This window comes from Pleurodeles waltl, chromosome 3_1 (genome assembly GCF_031143425.1).
Source record: "Pleurodeles waltl isolate 20211129_DDA chromosome 3_1, aPleWal1.hap1.20221129, whole genome shotgun sequence".
Taxonomy (NCBI): domain Eukaryota; kingdom Metazoa; phylum Chordata; class Amphibia; order Caudata; family Salamandridae; genus Pleurodeles; species Pleurodeles waltl.
The window spans coordinates 419,563,064-419,580,450 of record NC_090440.1 but is presented as its reverse complement, the minus strand read 5'-3'; the positions used below and the strand labels follow the sequence as shown (position 1 = coordinate 419,580,450).

The 17,387-nt window shown below is 41.8% G+C and overlaps 1 protein-coding gene across 2 annotated transcripts in view; it reads right to left on the bottom strand.

Annotated features, from left to right (window-relative positions):
- LOC138284182 (aminopeptidase N-like) overlaps positions 1–17,387 on the bottom strand; it is a 260,695-nt gene that overhangs the window by 11,948 nt on the left and 231,360 nt on the right. The window contains exons 17-19 of one of the 2 annotated variants that reach the window (XM_069222680.1): positions 15,478–15,645; positions 12,740–12,880; positions 345–426 (exon numbers count right to left, since the gene is read on the bottom strand). In XM_069222680.1, the coding sequence (XP_069078781.1) occupies positions 345–426; positions 12,740–12,880; positions 15,478–15,645 (391 nt within the window). Of the gene's footprint in view, positions 1–344; positions 427–11,590; positions 11,716–12,739; positions 12,881–15,477; positions 15,646–17,387 lie in introns of those variants that run through there. The other variant, XM_069222679.1, reaches the window with a different exon arrangement.

Below are 17,387 nucleotides of genomic sequence, written 5' to 3'. Positions count from 1 at the left end.
TGAACACACTGCCTATTAACCAGATTTTCCAACCCAGAGGAGACAAGCAGACCCCCATTCAGACAAGTTTCCATTGAACTTTAACACTTTCGAAATCTCAGTGATTGATTTATTCGATGAGAACAGTGTCATTATTTCACATTGATGTAATCTTACAAATGACGTTATACATTTACATCCCCAAAGGACTGTAGTACATGAGGCAAGGTAGCATAATATCCTTACCAAAACATTGTCTGACAGTATCTTTTCTAATGGTGTTCTGCCATTATACCATACAATGTTAAAAAGATATTTGTAAGAAACAAACTGTTTTAGCTACAGTCATTGTAGTTAAGACGTACCTGCATGAATTCAAACTCTGAAGAAAACCTGCGTGACACAGAGTCAATCAAGCCAGAGAAAGAAAAGGAACTTCCACCGTACCTGAAATTGGTAGCACAGAGATTACATTAGAGATAGTTAAATGATTTGATTTTTTTAGGAGGATAGGCATGTAACTTACACTTTTTAAACTAGGGGTAAAATCATTATTTACGATGGTACTCCTATTTCAATACACATGGTTCGTGCAACAGAATGTATCCACAAATCGCTAACATTTAAAAATGTGATTTAACCATTATTTTGTTGCAATGTTCTAAGGTGTATTACTAGAATCATCTAAGCGGGCTGAGCACCATGATATTTGAGTTATGGTGGTCAATTCAATCTTTTCTGAGAAATATGGTGAGCAATTCAGCCATTGCTGAATATGGAGACTTGTGGTCTGATCTATTCAATGTAATGTATTAACAGCAGGAACTCATTTTTATCCGAGTCTTCCACGTTTGAACGGGGTCCTTTATGCATTTAGAAAAAATAGGATTCTCGTGAGGTGTGTTTTCTGTATGGGGCAGGTTGGTAGAATATGACTGATTGAGACAATAGTTTTCAGTTAAAGATGGAAGTAGGAGCTGTCTCTGTTCCCCTGCATCCTATGTTCTCCGGGTGTCACAGTAATCTAATACCAGGTTAATATCAAAGGAACTGTTTTTAGCCTTGGGCAGTCTCCCAGAATAGATCAGACACCACTCATCACACAGAGACTGCAGAGGGACAGCATCAAACAGTAAAGTGCAAAACATATTGAAGCATATTTGAAAGGTTGGCAAGCAGGCCCATTCACGTTGTTGTAATGAGATTGTACTGGGAATGTAGGAATTGCACAAGGAATGGTTGCATACTTGATTGTGTTTTCTGCTGAAGGTGACAAATATTACATTTGAACTCTAAACTAGTGTTTCCCAAGGGCAAACTCTATTGAAAACATTGTCCTATGACATAGGAACTTTAATTTTAGTTAGTTATGGAAAGTTACGATTGAAAGCAGCAAATCCATCTATAATAGGAATACTTTGCGTTGCAACTACACTGTGCATGTATTTTATTAAAACAATATATCTATCACACGAGCCAAGAGACTATGAAATTTACTGGAAGGGTTCATCCCTTACTCATATAGGAATGTTTTATATAACCGCGTTGAAAGAAAGAACTGAAATACTGACACTGAAATTAAAATTATTGACCTCCGTATTCTTTAACGTTTAAACCTCATAGCACAATTTATATATGATAAATACCTATTATTTTTCAAACTGAACATTTACAAGTATTTAATAATGTGGCATAATTAACTGTGTTTATTAAATTATATGTTTTGTTTTTAATCACATGGCTCATTTGCATGTAGATTGTTATGTTCTTTATTCAATCTGTGCACCATCTAACTTTAAAATTTCTCACAACTTGCTTTACTGTTTAGAATTGTTTAGACTGTCGAAACAGTCATGTGAAAGATTTATAGAATGATAATTGGCCTGATGTTTTTGAGGCACTTATGTATATTAATACAACTTATGTATAAAACATTTTCTGTATCGGTATCCTTGAGTGGCTGTTGTACTAGAGAGGTTTAACTTTGGCTTTGAATTACCCTGAATCAGTGGAGTTTTGATGGATGTGGACTTACGCATTATAATGTATATTACCAGCAGAGGAAAGAAACTGGAGCATGTTTGAAGAAGTAAACTGGATCTTGTGTAATATAAATGCCCTGAGACAGTGATGTATTGTTGTCACAAAACACATGTTGGTAGTATAATATGGCATGAATTCATTGTATTGGCTTTCCTTCCAAATGATACTTTACAAATAACTACATAACAACAAAGTATTGAATACACTATTCTATCTTGATTTTTCCTGCATTAGAGTGAAATCGAAATATATTTGTGCTCTATTTAAGCTTTTGGTGCTTCCCGTTGTTTTAAATACCACCCACTTAATTCTTCCTATGTGGAAAGGGCTCAGCTTAATTTGGTCTCAAGCTAGCTGAGAGAGTGACACCCTGGCTTCTGTTCAAATATTCTAAATAGCACTGACGTATGGCTTGAGGGGAATACACCACTAAAGATACTTGCCTGGGCTTTGTAAATTCAATTTAATTCAATGCCAATTTGCCTAAGTGTTTCCTGAAGTTTTTTATCAATTAAGAAGACTTTAGTCTACACACATGCAGTTATACCTTCTGTATACATGAGATGTTTGATTTACTAAATGCCACTAAAAATTTGGCTCAACATTTCAAGGACAGTGCTAGTTAGGTATTACTGGCAGACTATATATACTCTCCATGAGGAAATTCTCCTTTTGTGTGATTACCTCCATTTTGTGCAGAATTGTATTGCTGGAGTTTAGACTCGGCACAATGGGGGCACTGCTTTTCAGTGTCTAGTGTGTTTTTCTGACCCCTGGAACTTGTAAACAGTGGCTATTCCTTAATGGACTATTTAACCTTCATATAAGGCCATAGTACATGATACAGAATTACACCTATGGCATGGAATGTAAAATGTCACATGGGATGCAGCACTTATTGTGCATTTACTATTGTGACAGTGAAAACAGGCTTCAGGCCTACTGATGAAGCCTGGCTGCTGCACCTTAAACCTGCAGTTAGACCTGTCAAAACTATTCCTTTTGACAGGGAAAACGTCCCTTTTAAATATGAATATGCAGGACTTGTAGTCAACAAGATAGGGTGCAAAATATTTAAAAGTCGGGCAAGTAGAAATTTGATGCCACCATTTCCCTACAGTGACAAGGACCCAAAAGCTCTTGTTACTGTAGAAGACTGTGGTTGTCCTATGACCACTATTTGCATTATTTATTAAAACCCCAATTCAATGTTGTGGTGATGTTGGGTTTTTAATATCTATTTATAAAAAGTAACTTATAAAGTTCCTTTTTCCCTGCCTGAAGCTCCTGGAAGCTACCATGCATTAGCTCTCCAGAGCTGTGCAGCCAGTACCTGAACTTAATGAAGCGTGAAAACTGCATTGAATGCTGTGTGGGAGGTGCTTTCCTTCTCATTTTAGAAAGACCAGTTAGAGTGGACCCAGGAACTTCGAGGGGGCTGTCATTTTATGAGAAAATGTAAGGTGGGACTTGGGGAAAGCAACTTTCTGTTCCTCCAGCAAGGTTAACACCAAATTCTGTGAGAAGTGAGCTACAACTAGCGCTGGTTTTGAGTGACCACAGAAGCGGAAACATCTTCTTTTTTCTGTTCCACCTCTGAATGGACACACTGACTGTACAAAAGCCATAAGCCCTCCTTTTATAATTTTGTAGTCAAGTGCACTGTGGTACGGTTACAATATAGCAAACAGAAACTGCTACAAAATTAGTACAGGTCACCCCTGGGAACTTTTACCCCACTGGTTCGGAAGGTGCCTGGAATCAATCCCACACACTGGCTAGTGCCAACCATAAATGTGACACCCAAAGGCACTCTCCCCAGAAGAATCTCTGGGCCTGTGGATAAGGATTGTACCTGCAGTATGAGACCTGTGAGGAGACCTGAAGTTTTGGACCTGCTTTTACATGTACCCAGGATAAACTAGGGGACTCCAAGGATCACCTGGCTAACCTCCTAACCTCCTATGTGGCTACATGAATGTAATAAGCTACAAGAAGCTTTTTCCATGAAGTGTTCAGCTGATCAGTAGCAATTGAACTTATACTACACATTGCTTATAGCCTTTACTGGTGTGAGTCTTGACCCTCAAAGGGTCAGCGACACTTGACCTTGTCTAACTAGACTGCTCCTAACAACTCTGAAAAGTTGTCGCGTAGAATAATTGGGGATTTCCAGACCTCAAGAGTACCAGGATCAACCAGCCAAGTCAATGAATTACTTCACTTGGCTAAACAACATATTTATCCTGCTTGGAGCACCTCCACAGCAGCAAATCCATTGCAGTGGACCCTTGACAAGAAGGTAACTGCCCTTGTACAACTTGTTATGCGGTTCCTATTTTGGTAGTAAGACTGCTTGTTTATGGTGATAGCTGGTGGAGACTGAGTCAACCCCACACTGCTTGGCAGTTGTTGGTCAAACACCTGGCTAGCTTGCAGTGCCTCACCTAAACCTCCAAGCCTGTTGGTATGAAAGGTGATTTGTGGCAACCTGAACCTGACACTCTGGCTCCTCAGGGAAGTCGTGGAAACAGATCCTACCCCTTTCACTCATTTACTCATGCATGCCAATGCAATACACAAAATGTGAACTGGATTTCAATTAGTTTATTGAAGACGTTGCATTATAGTGTAAAAAACATGTATGCAATAATAAGGCAGATGAACCAGAGCACAGAAACCAACATTACACCCAAAGTGAACAAATGAACAACCCCACCATTGTGTGTGATTACATAGATCCCAGATGTTCCTAATAAAACCTTATGTCTAAATCTGAGATGAAAGTGGGTTGTAACCCTCTGTCTGACATAACCTAAGGGATTATCCCCATGCCCATACCTGGCTGGGATAGCCGGGGTCTGCCTGTTGTCTGGAAAGCAATACTCTCAGGAAGCTGAAGCATCAGTGCCAGGATCAGCCTAGCTGTCTGTCATGTGGAACGTGTCCCAGGATGGTCATGACTGGAATGTGCTCTGCCCTCCTTGGCTCTATGTGTTGTGTATATAATAACCCATACAATGTTCAGAGAACAGTTCTGATGTAATGCTGTCTCTCGGGATAGAAACTGGCTCCTGGACTGGCAATACAAATTAACATATCATGGACCGTACATGGTAGAATTGGACAACGATGCAGATTACATGTTGTATGACAGCTGATAAAATGTTCAGCATGAACTCTGCCTTACTAGAAGTGGCAGCTGATAAAATATATAAAACAACTTGTAAAAGCAGGCTTGCTAAAAATATTAATAAAACATGAATACAACATGTATTAATGTAAAGGCCCCACACCAGGGAATCTAAATTAACCTAGAGGTGCCCTACTCTTACAACAAATTCACCCTTGGATACATCCTGCAAACTTGTCCTGATGGCAGATTCTGAGCTTGAACAGCAGACTAACATCCTTATTCAGTATTTGGCAGATAACCTGTCCTCTGCCAGGGTGACTGAGTAAATTACTCCATCCCCCAGACTGAGGTGCCACCTACCAAATTTAGAAATGCCCTTTGGCCTAGCAGACATTTCAAGCACTGACAGTAACCAGAGTCAAAGTGGTCCCTGCAAATTCATTGTAATTTTGACAGACGGCTGCGTCAACATCCCAAAGTCTGAATTTCTTTCTGAAAATAACAAAAAAACAATGCCCCCTCGTCATGGGAGTTTCCTCCCAAGGCATCGAGGAAATTGAGCACTTTTCAGTGCCCCTTACCGCCAGGTTTTTCCTTGCAGTGACAGACATTGAAAACGGATGTACGTCCGCCCATCTAAATTAGGTATGTGGACATTCACTCAAACTTCCAATGACCCTCACTCCATCGGGCTGCTGGAACAGTTTGACCACAGCAGAAACAAAGTTGTCTCTGCTGTCATCACACCTAAATTTAAATCAGGTAAATGGCCCTTTATGTGGGTGGGAAGAGAACTCCATCGCCGTTGTGACGTACTTCCCTCTTCACCAACATATAAATCGGGCCCTAAGGAAAAACGTAGAAATCTTCATCAGGCGAAAGTACTTACACAGGGACTATTCTGCTCGTGAAATTAGAATTTTCCAGCTCAGAGATTTTCCCACCAGGTTTATTGGGACCTCTTTGGATCGTGTAGTCACATTTATCTGCATGGCACCATTCTGTTTGCAGATAGATGTGTTTACAATCAGCTTTGAGTAAATATGTAAGTCTTTGCCTAGTCTATGTTCATATGTTTTTTTAAATCTTTACTAGTTTTTTTTTATGTTGCCAAATGCTTCTTTTCATGATCATTGCCATTAGAATTTCCTCTATTGCCATTTAATCTCTTGCCCCACTGATTTTCCAACTCTTTGTTTTTTCCTCCTTGTGTGGCGTGTTATTTTCTCTTTAACCCACTGTATTTTGATTTTGCTTCAATGTTTTTTTCTTTCGCTGTCCAATTCCTTTCCACTTCCACAGAAGTAGCAAGTATATCTGTGTATTTAGGGAAAAACGTATTAGCACTTTGTGCTGGGTTTGCATTGCAAGTGATGCAAACCCAGTGCAAACCATTGAAATGGAATTTACCTTTCAATGCCAATTCTGATTTGTGTTGGAAACTTACCTAAAGTAATTCAAAGTAGTTATTTCCACTACTTTGCATCAAGGGGGCATTCCCTGGATGGTTCATAAGCATTCCAATGCAGCCACCTATGAGATTTGACGTAAATCCCTATCTACTAACTTTGGTAAATAGGGATTTGCACCAAAAACATGTCACTTCCAGAAAGGTGTAAGGTTTGAGAAAATGTTTCTTGTCTCAAAACCTTCAAAACATTGCATATGTGCTGAACTGTACAGCTCACATACAGAATGGGAAAGTATTTAAGCATAGTTTTTTAAATGGAATGGTCCCCTTCCAGTATAAAACCTGTCATTGACATAATACCCACAGACTTTTACTGTGGTGCAAGGCTATTTGCATTGGAGCAAGGCAGACAAATGTTTGCCACCACAGGGGGATAGAAAAACAGTGCCATGTCTTTGTAGATATAGGTTGTCATTTCAACCTCGCCGGTCTTTTCACAAGACCGCAGAGGGACCGCCGTGCTGACGACCGCCAGTGCTGGTGGTTTTCCGCTCGGCAAATTATAACTGCTGGCAGCCCTCCGTCCTTTTCCGGACAGAGAGCCGCCAGCAGCCATACTGGCGGTCGGCGGGGAAGTGGAGGTTGCTCCACCTGCACCACCCCTTCAACAAAACACCGCCCACCGAATCACGTTACGTGATTCGGGGTGGCGGTGTTCTGTTGATGGTGTTATGGCGGTGGAGCAGCCCCCATGGATCCCGTCCCCTCCCGGAGTATCAACGGACCAGGTAAGTTGATCGTCCACTAGGGGGGGGTGTGTTGTGTGCATGCATGGGAGTGTGCGTGTGAGTATGTAGAGGGGGTGTGTGAGTGCATGTATGCATGTGGGGGGTGTTGTGTGTTTGGAAATGTGTGCATGTCTGTCTGTATGTATGTTTGTATGGATGTGTGCATGTATGTCTGAATGTGGGTGTGCGTGTATGACTGTGTGTGTGGCTGTTGGCATGTTTGTTGGTGTGTGTGCGGGTATGTGTGTTGGTGGTGTCTGCGTGCGTGTCGGGTGTGAGTCTGTATAGTGATGTTGGGGGTGCTGCCACCATTGGGGGATGGCAGGGGGTTTGGGGTTGTCGGGGAAGGACTCGGGTGGGGGTGGGTGGTGGGGGAGACCCCTATCAGTGCCAGGGAAGAAATTCCCTGGCACTGATAGTGCTTACCACCATGGATTTCATGGTGGTTCCCAACCCCATGAAATCCTTGGCGGTCAGCTGAGTCATGATACCGCCGGCGGTCTTGTGATGGCCGCCGGGCTGGAGACCCAATTCTCCAGCCCAGCGGTCGTCTCCGCCCTTGCGGTCGGTTTGGAGAAGTGGCGGATGACCATGGCGGTAACCGCCATGGTCATGATTCCGTTTTTTCTTACTACCGCCAGCCTGCTGGCTGTAAGACCTCTGCTTCTCCGCCAACCGCCAGGGTTGTAATGAGGGCCAAAGTGTGGTTCTTGTCCTTTCCATTGAAACAACGCAGAGCAGCTTCTTTGGTTGCTGCGCTACATTGCTCAAAATATCAATAGATCTCTCCCTTATTGTTTTAGTCTTTTCACATATTGATGCAGGACAACATGCCAATTTAGATGATAATACATTGTGTTGCCTCGGTTTCTGGTCCATATGCATTGCAGTTTCCATACCTCCTGAAACAAACACATTAAAAAAATATTCTGCTATGCTGGGGAAACATTCATGGAATTGATAAGCCATCTGAAAATTATAAATAGTATATTCCATCTCAGCCTCCTGATTTTTTTTTTTCTCTTCCTTATCCAAAGCGTGCATCCTCTCACTTTTTCTCCTTTTCCCTTTTGCCACCCAAGATGTGAAAAGAATGTTCCTGTCCATATTAGGAACATATCCTCTCAAGTCTTATCCAGAAAGTTACTGTGTGATCATTTTCTCAGAACTACTATTTATATCAAGTGATTGTAGGTTCCTATATTTTTATGACAGCAAGTAAGAGTTGTGTGCATGTCATCTTTTCAGTTTGGCTTGCAAACAATTAAAATCTTGATCAAACCATTCAACTAAAGGCCCATTGGTATCTTTGTTTAGCAAAGGTCATGGTCTCTTCAACAGTAATCATGAATATCTACTCCTGCTTCAGGGCTTTCTGCGTTTTCTCCAATTACCCCCAAATGGCTACATTTGGCCTGTTGGCTGTGCACTGTAGCCTGGCTTTCTGGTGATCTGCCCGCGCACAGGACTCATTCCTCTGAAACTGCTTTCACTGCCACTGAGAATGGAAAAAGACCTTCTAAGGTTCTGGCTAGGCCCAAAGATAAACTTGTTCAGTTAGTGTCATGCACCAGAGCCCACACTTCTTCATGCACATTTTACACCTAATTGACAGTCCGACTCCTGAGTCCTGAATATTAAGATTATGATTAATTACATAACACATGCCCTTCATGGTTTTCTACCACTGGAGACATTCTAAAGACTTTAGGCCTGGTTTAGAGTTTGGCAAACAGGTTATTTTGTCACAAACATGACGGATTTCCCGTCCACTGTAGTGTGATCTCCATAGGCTATAATGGGATCATAATATGGCGGGTGGGATATCCGTCACATATTTGATGGAGTAATTCCCTCCGCCAAACTCTAAATCAGGCCCTTTGTCTTCTCATAATTCTTTGACAACCCATAAAAAAAGCCTTTATTATTACATTGGTGTGAATAATCAGAATAAAATCTGCTCATTTGCTGCTTTGATGGGATAATAGTGGTAATAAAAAAAAACAATTTCCACTGTTGTGATGTCACCGGGGGAGTACTTGTTTCCCCTATGTCCTGCTGCCTTACTGGGTCTGGGTAGGCCAGAGCAAGTTATAACAGTGGTGACTGGCAGTATCCCTGCCTTCTATCACCACAGCCAAGTCTCCACAAACACAAGATATGTGGGGCAACATGGGTGGCAAGTTGTGTGACTAAAGGCTCTCCATTCCCAATTTGAGAGCAGAATGGCCAGATTTGTCAATGGGGGAAGGTGCACGGATGATGGGATGGGTTAAAGGATGGCAGTTAATATAGTTTTTATTTGGGCTAGTAGGCGAGTGAGCATAAATGTAGAGTATAGTAGGAGTGGATGGTAGGAAGCCAGGTATTTTTTTAAAGATTGGTGTGGGGTATGGAGACAAGTATACAGGGGGGGTGGATGGCAGGAGATCTTTTTTTTTATCTTTGAGAAGGCTTTGAGAGGCCACATTATGCATGGATCTCCCTTTACCCCACTGCCCTATGTAGATGTTGAAAGCTTGGGCAGATAATTTAGGCAGGAGAGTGCAAATTTTGGATACAATCATAGATTGCTAGACAGTGAATAATGTGGAGGCTTTTCACCTCAAGTACTAAGAGACATCAGAGAGCTTTATTCTCATTATCTATTTAATGTCACTCAGAAACCCCTCAGTAAAAATGATGTCGCTTTTTCACAGTTACCCACCTACCATTCAATATGTTTTCTGTGCTAGAAACAGTTACACTATTTAGCTAGCAGTGGCAATGCCAGAAAGTCTGGAGTTGGCTGCCAGCCTTTTGTTTTCGTCAGTGTCTGTTTTGGTTTGTCATGGATTATGCAAACTTTTATTGTTGGGGATAATCCCCACTCTAAAACAAAAATCATTGGCTAAAAGCAAAAATATTTTTGGTCTTATAAAGCACATATTGCCATAACAGCCCCTGCACCTAAAACGACAATTTTGCTTTTGTGTATGTGCTCCCTTTGAAAGGGCAGAATGCTGACATTCACAAAAGAATTAGCCAATAGCTGGTCTGGGCTTGCACAAACCTTTTAAAACCACGACCAGCTTTTCAGACTGATTAAAACTTTTGTCACTCTCCCAGCTTTAATGGACATGAGGCAGGCAAAGTTTAATTGCAACCTAAGCATTGTGTGGTACTGCACTGTCATTTACAGACAGCACATTTTCCATTGAAATGGCCACTACATTTGCACAGACATACTGTTTTATTGATACAACTAAACTGAACAGAAATATTAATGTGTGGAAACAGGGTTCAGTAAATATTTATCACTTGTGCATCACAAAGTAAAGTGTCTTGATTACTTTTGATCCTATTAAAATCTTTGTTTCCATCACACTTGCAAAATAGTGATTCATGTTTTGCTTTCCTAACTGCTGAATGTGCACACTGCTGAATGTGTACAGTTTACTTTTTGTTGTAGTTTACAAAAAATTATATCCTGCAGTTTTTTCTTTCACACTCCCTGTACTGCCATTGTACTCTCATACTGCAACACAACTACTGGATTTGGGGCAGCAGCACCTCTGTGTTGTAGGTGACTGAGTCACTCCCACACACGTTGGTAATCCAACCCTCCAGGCTCACTAGAAGCACCTCACCAAAACCCAACCGGTAAAGGCGATGTTTTTTGCAGCCTTGATTGACACTCCGAATACCCCTCAGGTTAGTGAAACAAGTCTTACCCTTTTCATTCCATACATGAGTCTTTTACACACACATAGGCAAGAGATGCAAGACAGTTTTCAATACCTTTATTGAAAAGACTGCAATCTATGATAAAATGCATGAGATGCAATGATTAGGATAATGAAGAATAACAAAAATTAGAGATGTAAATATAAACAACCTCAACATATTGTCATAACATGAGTATACAGTTCCTACCTAAAAGCCTATTCCCTAGTTCCTAAGTGAGAGCATGGTGATGTAAGCCAAATCTGTCCATGCAGTGTCCATGAAAAGCACACCCCACCCATGTTACCTTGGTACAAGATCAGGCTGCCTGTCCCCCGATCAGGATCAGTGGAGATTCAAAAGCTAAGGCCTACCAAAAACAGGCATGCAGCATGGATAGAAATTCTGGCTGGAACCCCTTCTAATGCCCTTTGTCCTACAATATGTTTTATAGGGAGCATTTTTATGTTCATGCCCAGAAGCCTGATGTGGGTAGGCACCTAAGCACTGAACTGTTTATACAGTCTTGTGGGCTGCACAACAAAATATTATTCTGTGTTTCTCACATTCCGTTCTTGTGATTCCGAGGAAAAGAACATGATGTAAAGTATGTCATCCATAACACTGATAATGACGCTTTTGCAGAATTGCAGCTGAAAATGAAATTGAAACAATGCCACTAAAATTAGCAATAATAAAATGAATGCAATTGAATACAGAAATACAGAGCATAATTACAAGGCGAAAAGGCACAGGCCTAAGCTAAGCTACTGCTGTACCTAATCAACTAACTAAAATGGACCCATGACAGCACCCCAGTAAGATTTTTACATTTTGTAAACACTAGTCCCCATGTTAATAAAAATAAGCAACTATTTTTCAAAAGACATAGCCTGACATTTGACCTCTGTCTTTGAAGCACAGCAAATGTGACAAGATATGTAGAGAATTTAAAGGCATCATTATTTATTGCTTGGACTTTCACAACCCACCAGAATCAGCTTGCAAATGACCCACAGTTCGGGAAAAACTTTAGTGAGCAGAAGACAAATGTGAAAAACACAGTGACAAGTCAATGGCTAAAGAGGTTTGGCTGAAAGCCCCTACAAACCAGTATTATAATAATATATATAATTTTGGTGAAACCAAAAGATCACTTGACCTAAACATTTCCAAATGATTGGACATTTTCACAGTTTATTCTGAAATTGGAGATGGGTCACACCTTAATGAAATATTGGCCTCGCAGTTTACTCTCTATTGCGCCATTTTCTCTAACTGAAAATTGTTCTATGTTAGCTGAAGGAACATATCAGTTTCTCTCAGATAGTATCAGTTTTAGCATTCTGACCCCTAAGGCCACTAAACTCTATTAATTCATGTTTCTATGTAGCACCTGAGGTTTTCAGATATTTTTACTTTTACTTAATTGTCAAGAAGACAATCTTTAAAGAATGGATCAAAATACACTCAATGATATTCAGTTGATTATAATGTCAAAGAACAAACTATGATAGATGGGGACAAATTTAATACTGTGCAGCAGCAAGCTTTGGCTAGATCAGAAAGTGATACTGACCGATAGCTATTGGGTGGCGTTTGCCTCTTTCTAAAGTGACAAGGCCTGAGCCAGTGCGTTTGCCTTTGAAGCCTTTTGAAAACAATTAGTAAACTTACTCAAGGAAAATCCTCTCCCAATTGGCTCTGATGAAGTCCCACACTAGACTCTGTCCGACAGCATTGTTAGCGATAGAAGAGATGGTGGAGATGGCATCTTGCTTCCGGACTATTGTGTGATCCCAGGTGTACTCAAGATACCTGAGAAGGGAAACAAGCATAGATAACAGATAGGAGCACTGCAAGCTGCAAAGGTGTTAAATCAAGTTAATTCAGATGTTCATACAAAATAGAATATAGCTATTTAGAAAGGCGTGTCAGTCATTGCACATACACAATGATTTCTTTGTATGAAGCAATGTCAAGTGTTTTTCCACATATTGTTTTAATGTCCTTACTTGGAACCCACTGGAGTAAAGTGATGTTATTAGCATTCACTGTATATAAAACAACATTCCACTGAGTGCTATGGAATTAAAAGCCATCAATTGTAGTACTAAACCATAGCACAGAAATGTTATATGAGAGTTCAATTAATGAACTTTAAAAAAAGGAAGAGACATACAAATGAAAGAGTGTAATAATGAAATAGATTCATATAATTTTGGGTATGACCTAAAACAACCACAAAAGTTGGCAACAGAGTTGCAGTACCTTAATAAGTGAAAACATTCTTAAATAAATGAAAAAGCCCACTAGGCCTCAATGTAGGCAACACAATAAAATGTGATCCGCTTTGTCAAATGTGGTATTTTTGCCATACTATTAGGTATGAAAATTGATCCAAAGGGGCATATTTACAAGAAAGTTTTTTTTGCATCACCCTGCGCCCCCCTAATGTCACCATGGAAGCGCTGTATTTACTGTGCAGTGCACCATGGCTCAAGTTAGTGCAATATCAGGCACTTTTATGGCGCTAGTCCAACAAAGCACAGGGAGGCCCTAGGTTATTATAGGAGTGTCAGTTTAACGCCTGCCCTGAGCAGGCGTTACAAATGATGGACAAAATGGCACAGTGAAATCTTGTAAATTTCACTGCACCGTTTCTTGGGCCTCCCTGCGTGGGAACGCCCCCCTTGCATACATTATACCTGGTCCAGATATAACATGGTGCAAGGGGTTACAAAGTGGCGTAATGCATGCATTGCACCACTTTGTAAGTATGGTGCACAGTGGGTACCTCCTTACGGAAAACAAATTATGCTAGGGCAGCGCAAGGAGGTGCAAGGGGCTTGTAAATATACCCCAGGAGTTTCTGTAGGACACATGTAGTAAGTGATAGATTTTGATCTGGGCCAGTTTATTCAAGGGTCATCATCAGGACTCTCACAAAATAAAAGGTTATTTGAGATGGATGTTACCTGATAAGTAAAGGGAACAAAGGGCTGGTCGCTTAGGGTATGGAAAAGTGAGTGCATCTCACTTATAAGAGTGAAAACCTTGTAAATGTGGACATTTTGGTGGAGTGGGCCATTTAATGCAACATATATGTCAGATGCAAAATGAGCAAAAAAGGAACAGCACGTGGCAAATTGTCGAATTCTTCCAAGTTTTCAAGCTTCATTAATTGAGATCCTGCAACACAGTTCTATTTTTATCAGTTTAAATCTATAACTAAGTTGTTTTAAAAGTTGTGGAACTTTTGTTTTTACTTCAATTGTAATAATACCTAGGGTCCACATGGAATAGAGTTGCCACATTAGTACTTCTGCCCATTGGCATGTACAGTGAATTGACTTTTCCAGTTACTACAGACCTTACACTTGCAATTGTGGCACAGGGCAGTTATTTGTTTTATGGATTCACCAGATTGTTAGTGTTTTGCACAGAAAGGCAAAAGACATAAACCAAGTAATGGTCTGCTATCTCCAAACACATTTCATATAGTCAGGATTTGAGTCTGCACGGTAGAAGAGAATAAAATGTAAATGAGGCCCCAGAGAAACTTTGTTCACATCAGTGTATTTTTCAGGGGCAGCTCCTCCATTAGGGAAGAAAAGTGTTGCCCCCGCCAGCAGCAGCCGCTGCAAGCCTTTAACAACCAAACGATAATAAACTGTGTTAATTATCGCTTGGTTGTTAAAGGGGCAGGGCCATGGGGTCCGAAGAGAATGAGGGGAGTGCACTGTGCACTCCCCTCAGTGCGAACATGTGTTTGGCCAAGCATCTCAGGCCGGCCAAACACACATGCGCACAGGGCTAGCTCCAGTCCGGCAACACAGTTGCTGGGCTGGAGGGAGCCTGCACATGCTTCCAGTCTGCCAGGTAGTGCCCTGGCTAGGCACTCCCAGCCAATCCTAATGCTGCTGTGAGAGCATCAGGATTGGCACAGGGCAGGCTGGAAGCCTGTGCTTGCCTGCAGTGGAGGGAGCAAGAGGAACGGCGTGGGAGCAGAGCAGGCAAATTTTATGTTTTACATTTAAAAAAATATTATTATTCCCCCCCAGACACGTGCCACGCCGCCCTGCCCCTTTTAGTCCCCGTGAGCCATGATTGATGCTATTGCATAATGTTTGGCGTTTCTTGTTATGCTTGTAATGTGGTATACCCTATATTACAGTATTACAGCAACATTAGATGAGTAGAGAAAATACAGAGTACATTTCTGAAACAATAGCTTTTAACTACCACTGTATTATATGCTATACAAGGTCTACAACATTGTCTGAATTTAAACAGTTTCATTATACAGTGAATGTTTTCATACAATTTCCGCTTTACATCTCTGCATCTGCCTTCATCCCCAAATGATCCCATATGTTGGTCATAGGTTTCCTCAGACAGTTGTTATCACTCACCTGTTTAAGATCCAGGGCTCCCTCGAGCAGGCTAGTGCTGCCCTGAGTTTGTCAGCCTCTCCTGCAACAGTGGTTCTGTTGAACATTTCCCAGGCGAAGTTCCACTCTTCCTCTCCACCTATTGCTATGGCATTGCAGTAGATGGCAGACCTCAGGTTTGGTGTGATACTGTGAAAGGAACACATTATCTATAAAATGTCAGGACATTCCCAAACTCCCACAAAACGTTTGAGAAAGATTCTGTAATATTGATGCAAGCATATTGTCAAATAAGTAACCCTTACCACCCCAAATCTGTTTTTCACATTTTCTTCTCTACATTTAGTAAAGAAACCAACACTTTCCGGGAGTATATTATGTTTCATTGGGATGTGAGAAGTGCTTACATGGACCTACTTCTGCAGTCTTACCCTTGAGCTTAGAATTGGATGTGATGACATCCCATACAGTACCTTACTCTGTTGGCTTTTGTAAAATTCAGTGTTTTATTAATTGTTGATTACTTGTAGGAAATCAACACTCATAATTGATTTTATTTGAAATAATCATCACTGTCAATTTTTGTGTGCATTTGTTATGGTGTACTTTGTCATTGTTTTGCTCTAATTACACATAAATTCATCTGTGTCATTATCCCTTAATCACCTATGTCATTATGAACTGTCATGTTCTGTGTGAGGAATTTTCATTTACAAATACACTGCAAAGAGCCTTACCACGATTAAAGCAAAAGCATAAGTAGAGTATTTTAGGAACTCTTTCACAATGATAGAAAAGTTGAGGAAGCCTACATTCATCTTCACTTTACAGACCAAATTTGTAATTTCTCTCTTTGTCATCAGGACACCAGTTCTGTATTCTATGCTTTTAAACATGAGGGACCACCACCTCCCCAGGACATTAATCAAAATTAATGCAGGGCGACGTCCAGCCCCTGCAGCCCCGGGGACCACCACCTCCCCGGTGCATTTGTCAAATTTGTGTGGGGTATTCCCTCAGCCCTGGGGATTGCCACCTCCCTGGGGCATTTCTTTAGTTGTGTGTGTGGAGCCGCGAAAACCCTTCCCCTCCCCCCACAGCCCTTTGGACCGCCACCTTCCCAGGGCAAATTTTAAATAAAGACATCAGGATCCATATGTATGTTGGAGGGGGCCACGCGGCCCCCTTGCATGGAGCGACTGAGGCCCTGGGGACCACCATACCCCAGGGCTGGCTCCTACTTTGTCCCTGGTTGCCCACCCCTGGGATATTGCTGCTTGCTGTGGCTTGGCGTCAGCTTTGAAAGCAGCCTCCGGCCACAGCAAACAATCTGCCCCAATCAAGGGAGAGCTGTCAAACAGCACTTCCTTCACTGGAGCAGAGCTTTCCTCTATCTGCATGCCTGCAAAGATGCAGACAGGGAGACAGAGGAAACAATTGCTCTCACAGAGAGGGAGCTGCTTTAGCTGCTCCCTCTCTGTGAAGTCAATGCTGGCTCCTGCAGGAGGCTGGCAGCCAGCTGGGACTGTGGGGGCCTTCAAGCTCACCCCACGGTCCCCAACATTGAGACTGGGTGCCCTGGGTGGATACGGGTCACATGGATGGGCTCCAGGGGATGGGGTCCCTGGGCTGACATTGCCCTGGGGAAGGGAAGCCACGTGGCCCTCTCCCCCAACAAAATAGAGAAGGAGGCTTGGCCGCAGGGGATGGGGTCTTTGGGGCCAAGACCTGCCCAGGGAGGGGGGCCACATTGCCCCCTCCCTTCTAAAAAATTAAATGTTTAGGGCAGGCTATGGGGAATGGGATCCCTAGGGCCAAGGTCAGCTGTGGGAGGTGGGCCATGCACCCCCTCCCCCAAAAAAATTTAATTTTTAGGCCAGGCCTAGGGGAATGGGATACCTGGGGCTGAGATCAGCTGTGGGGATTCCACG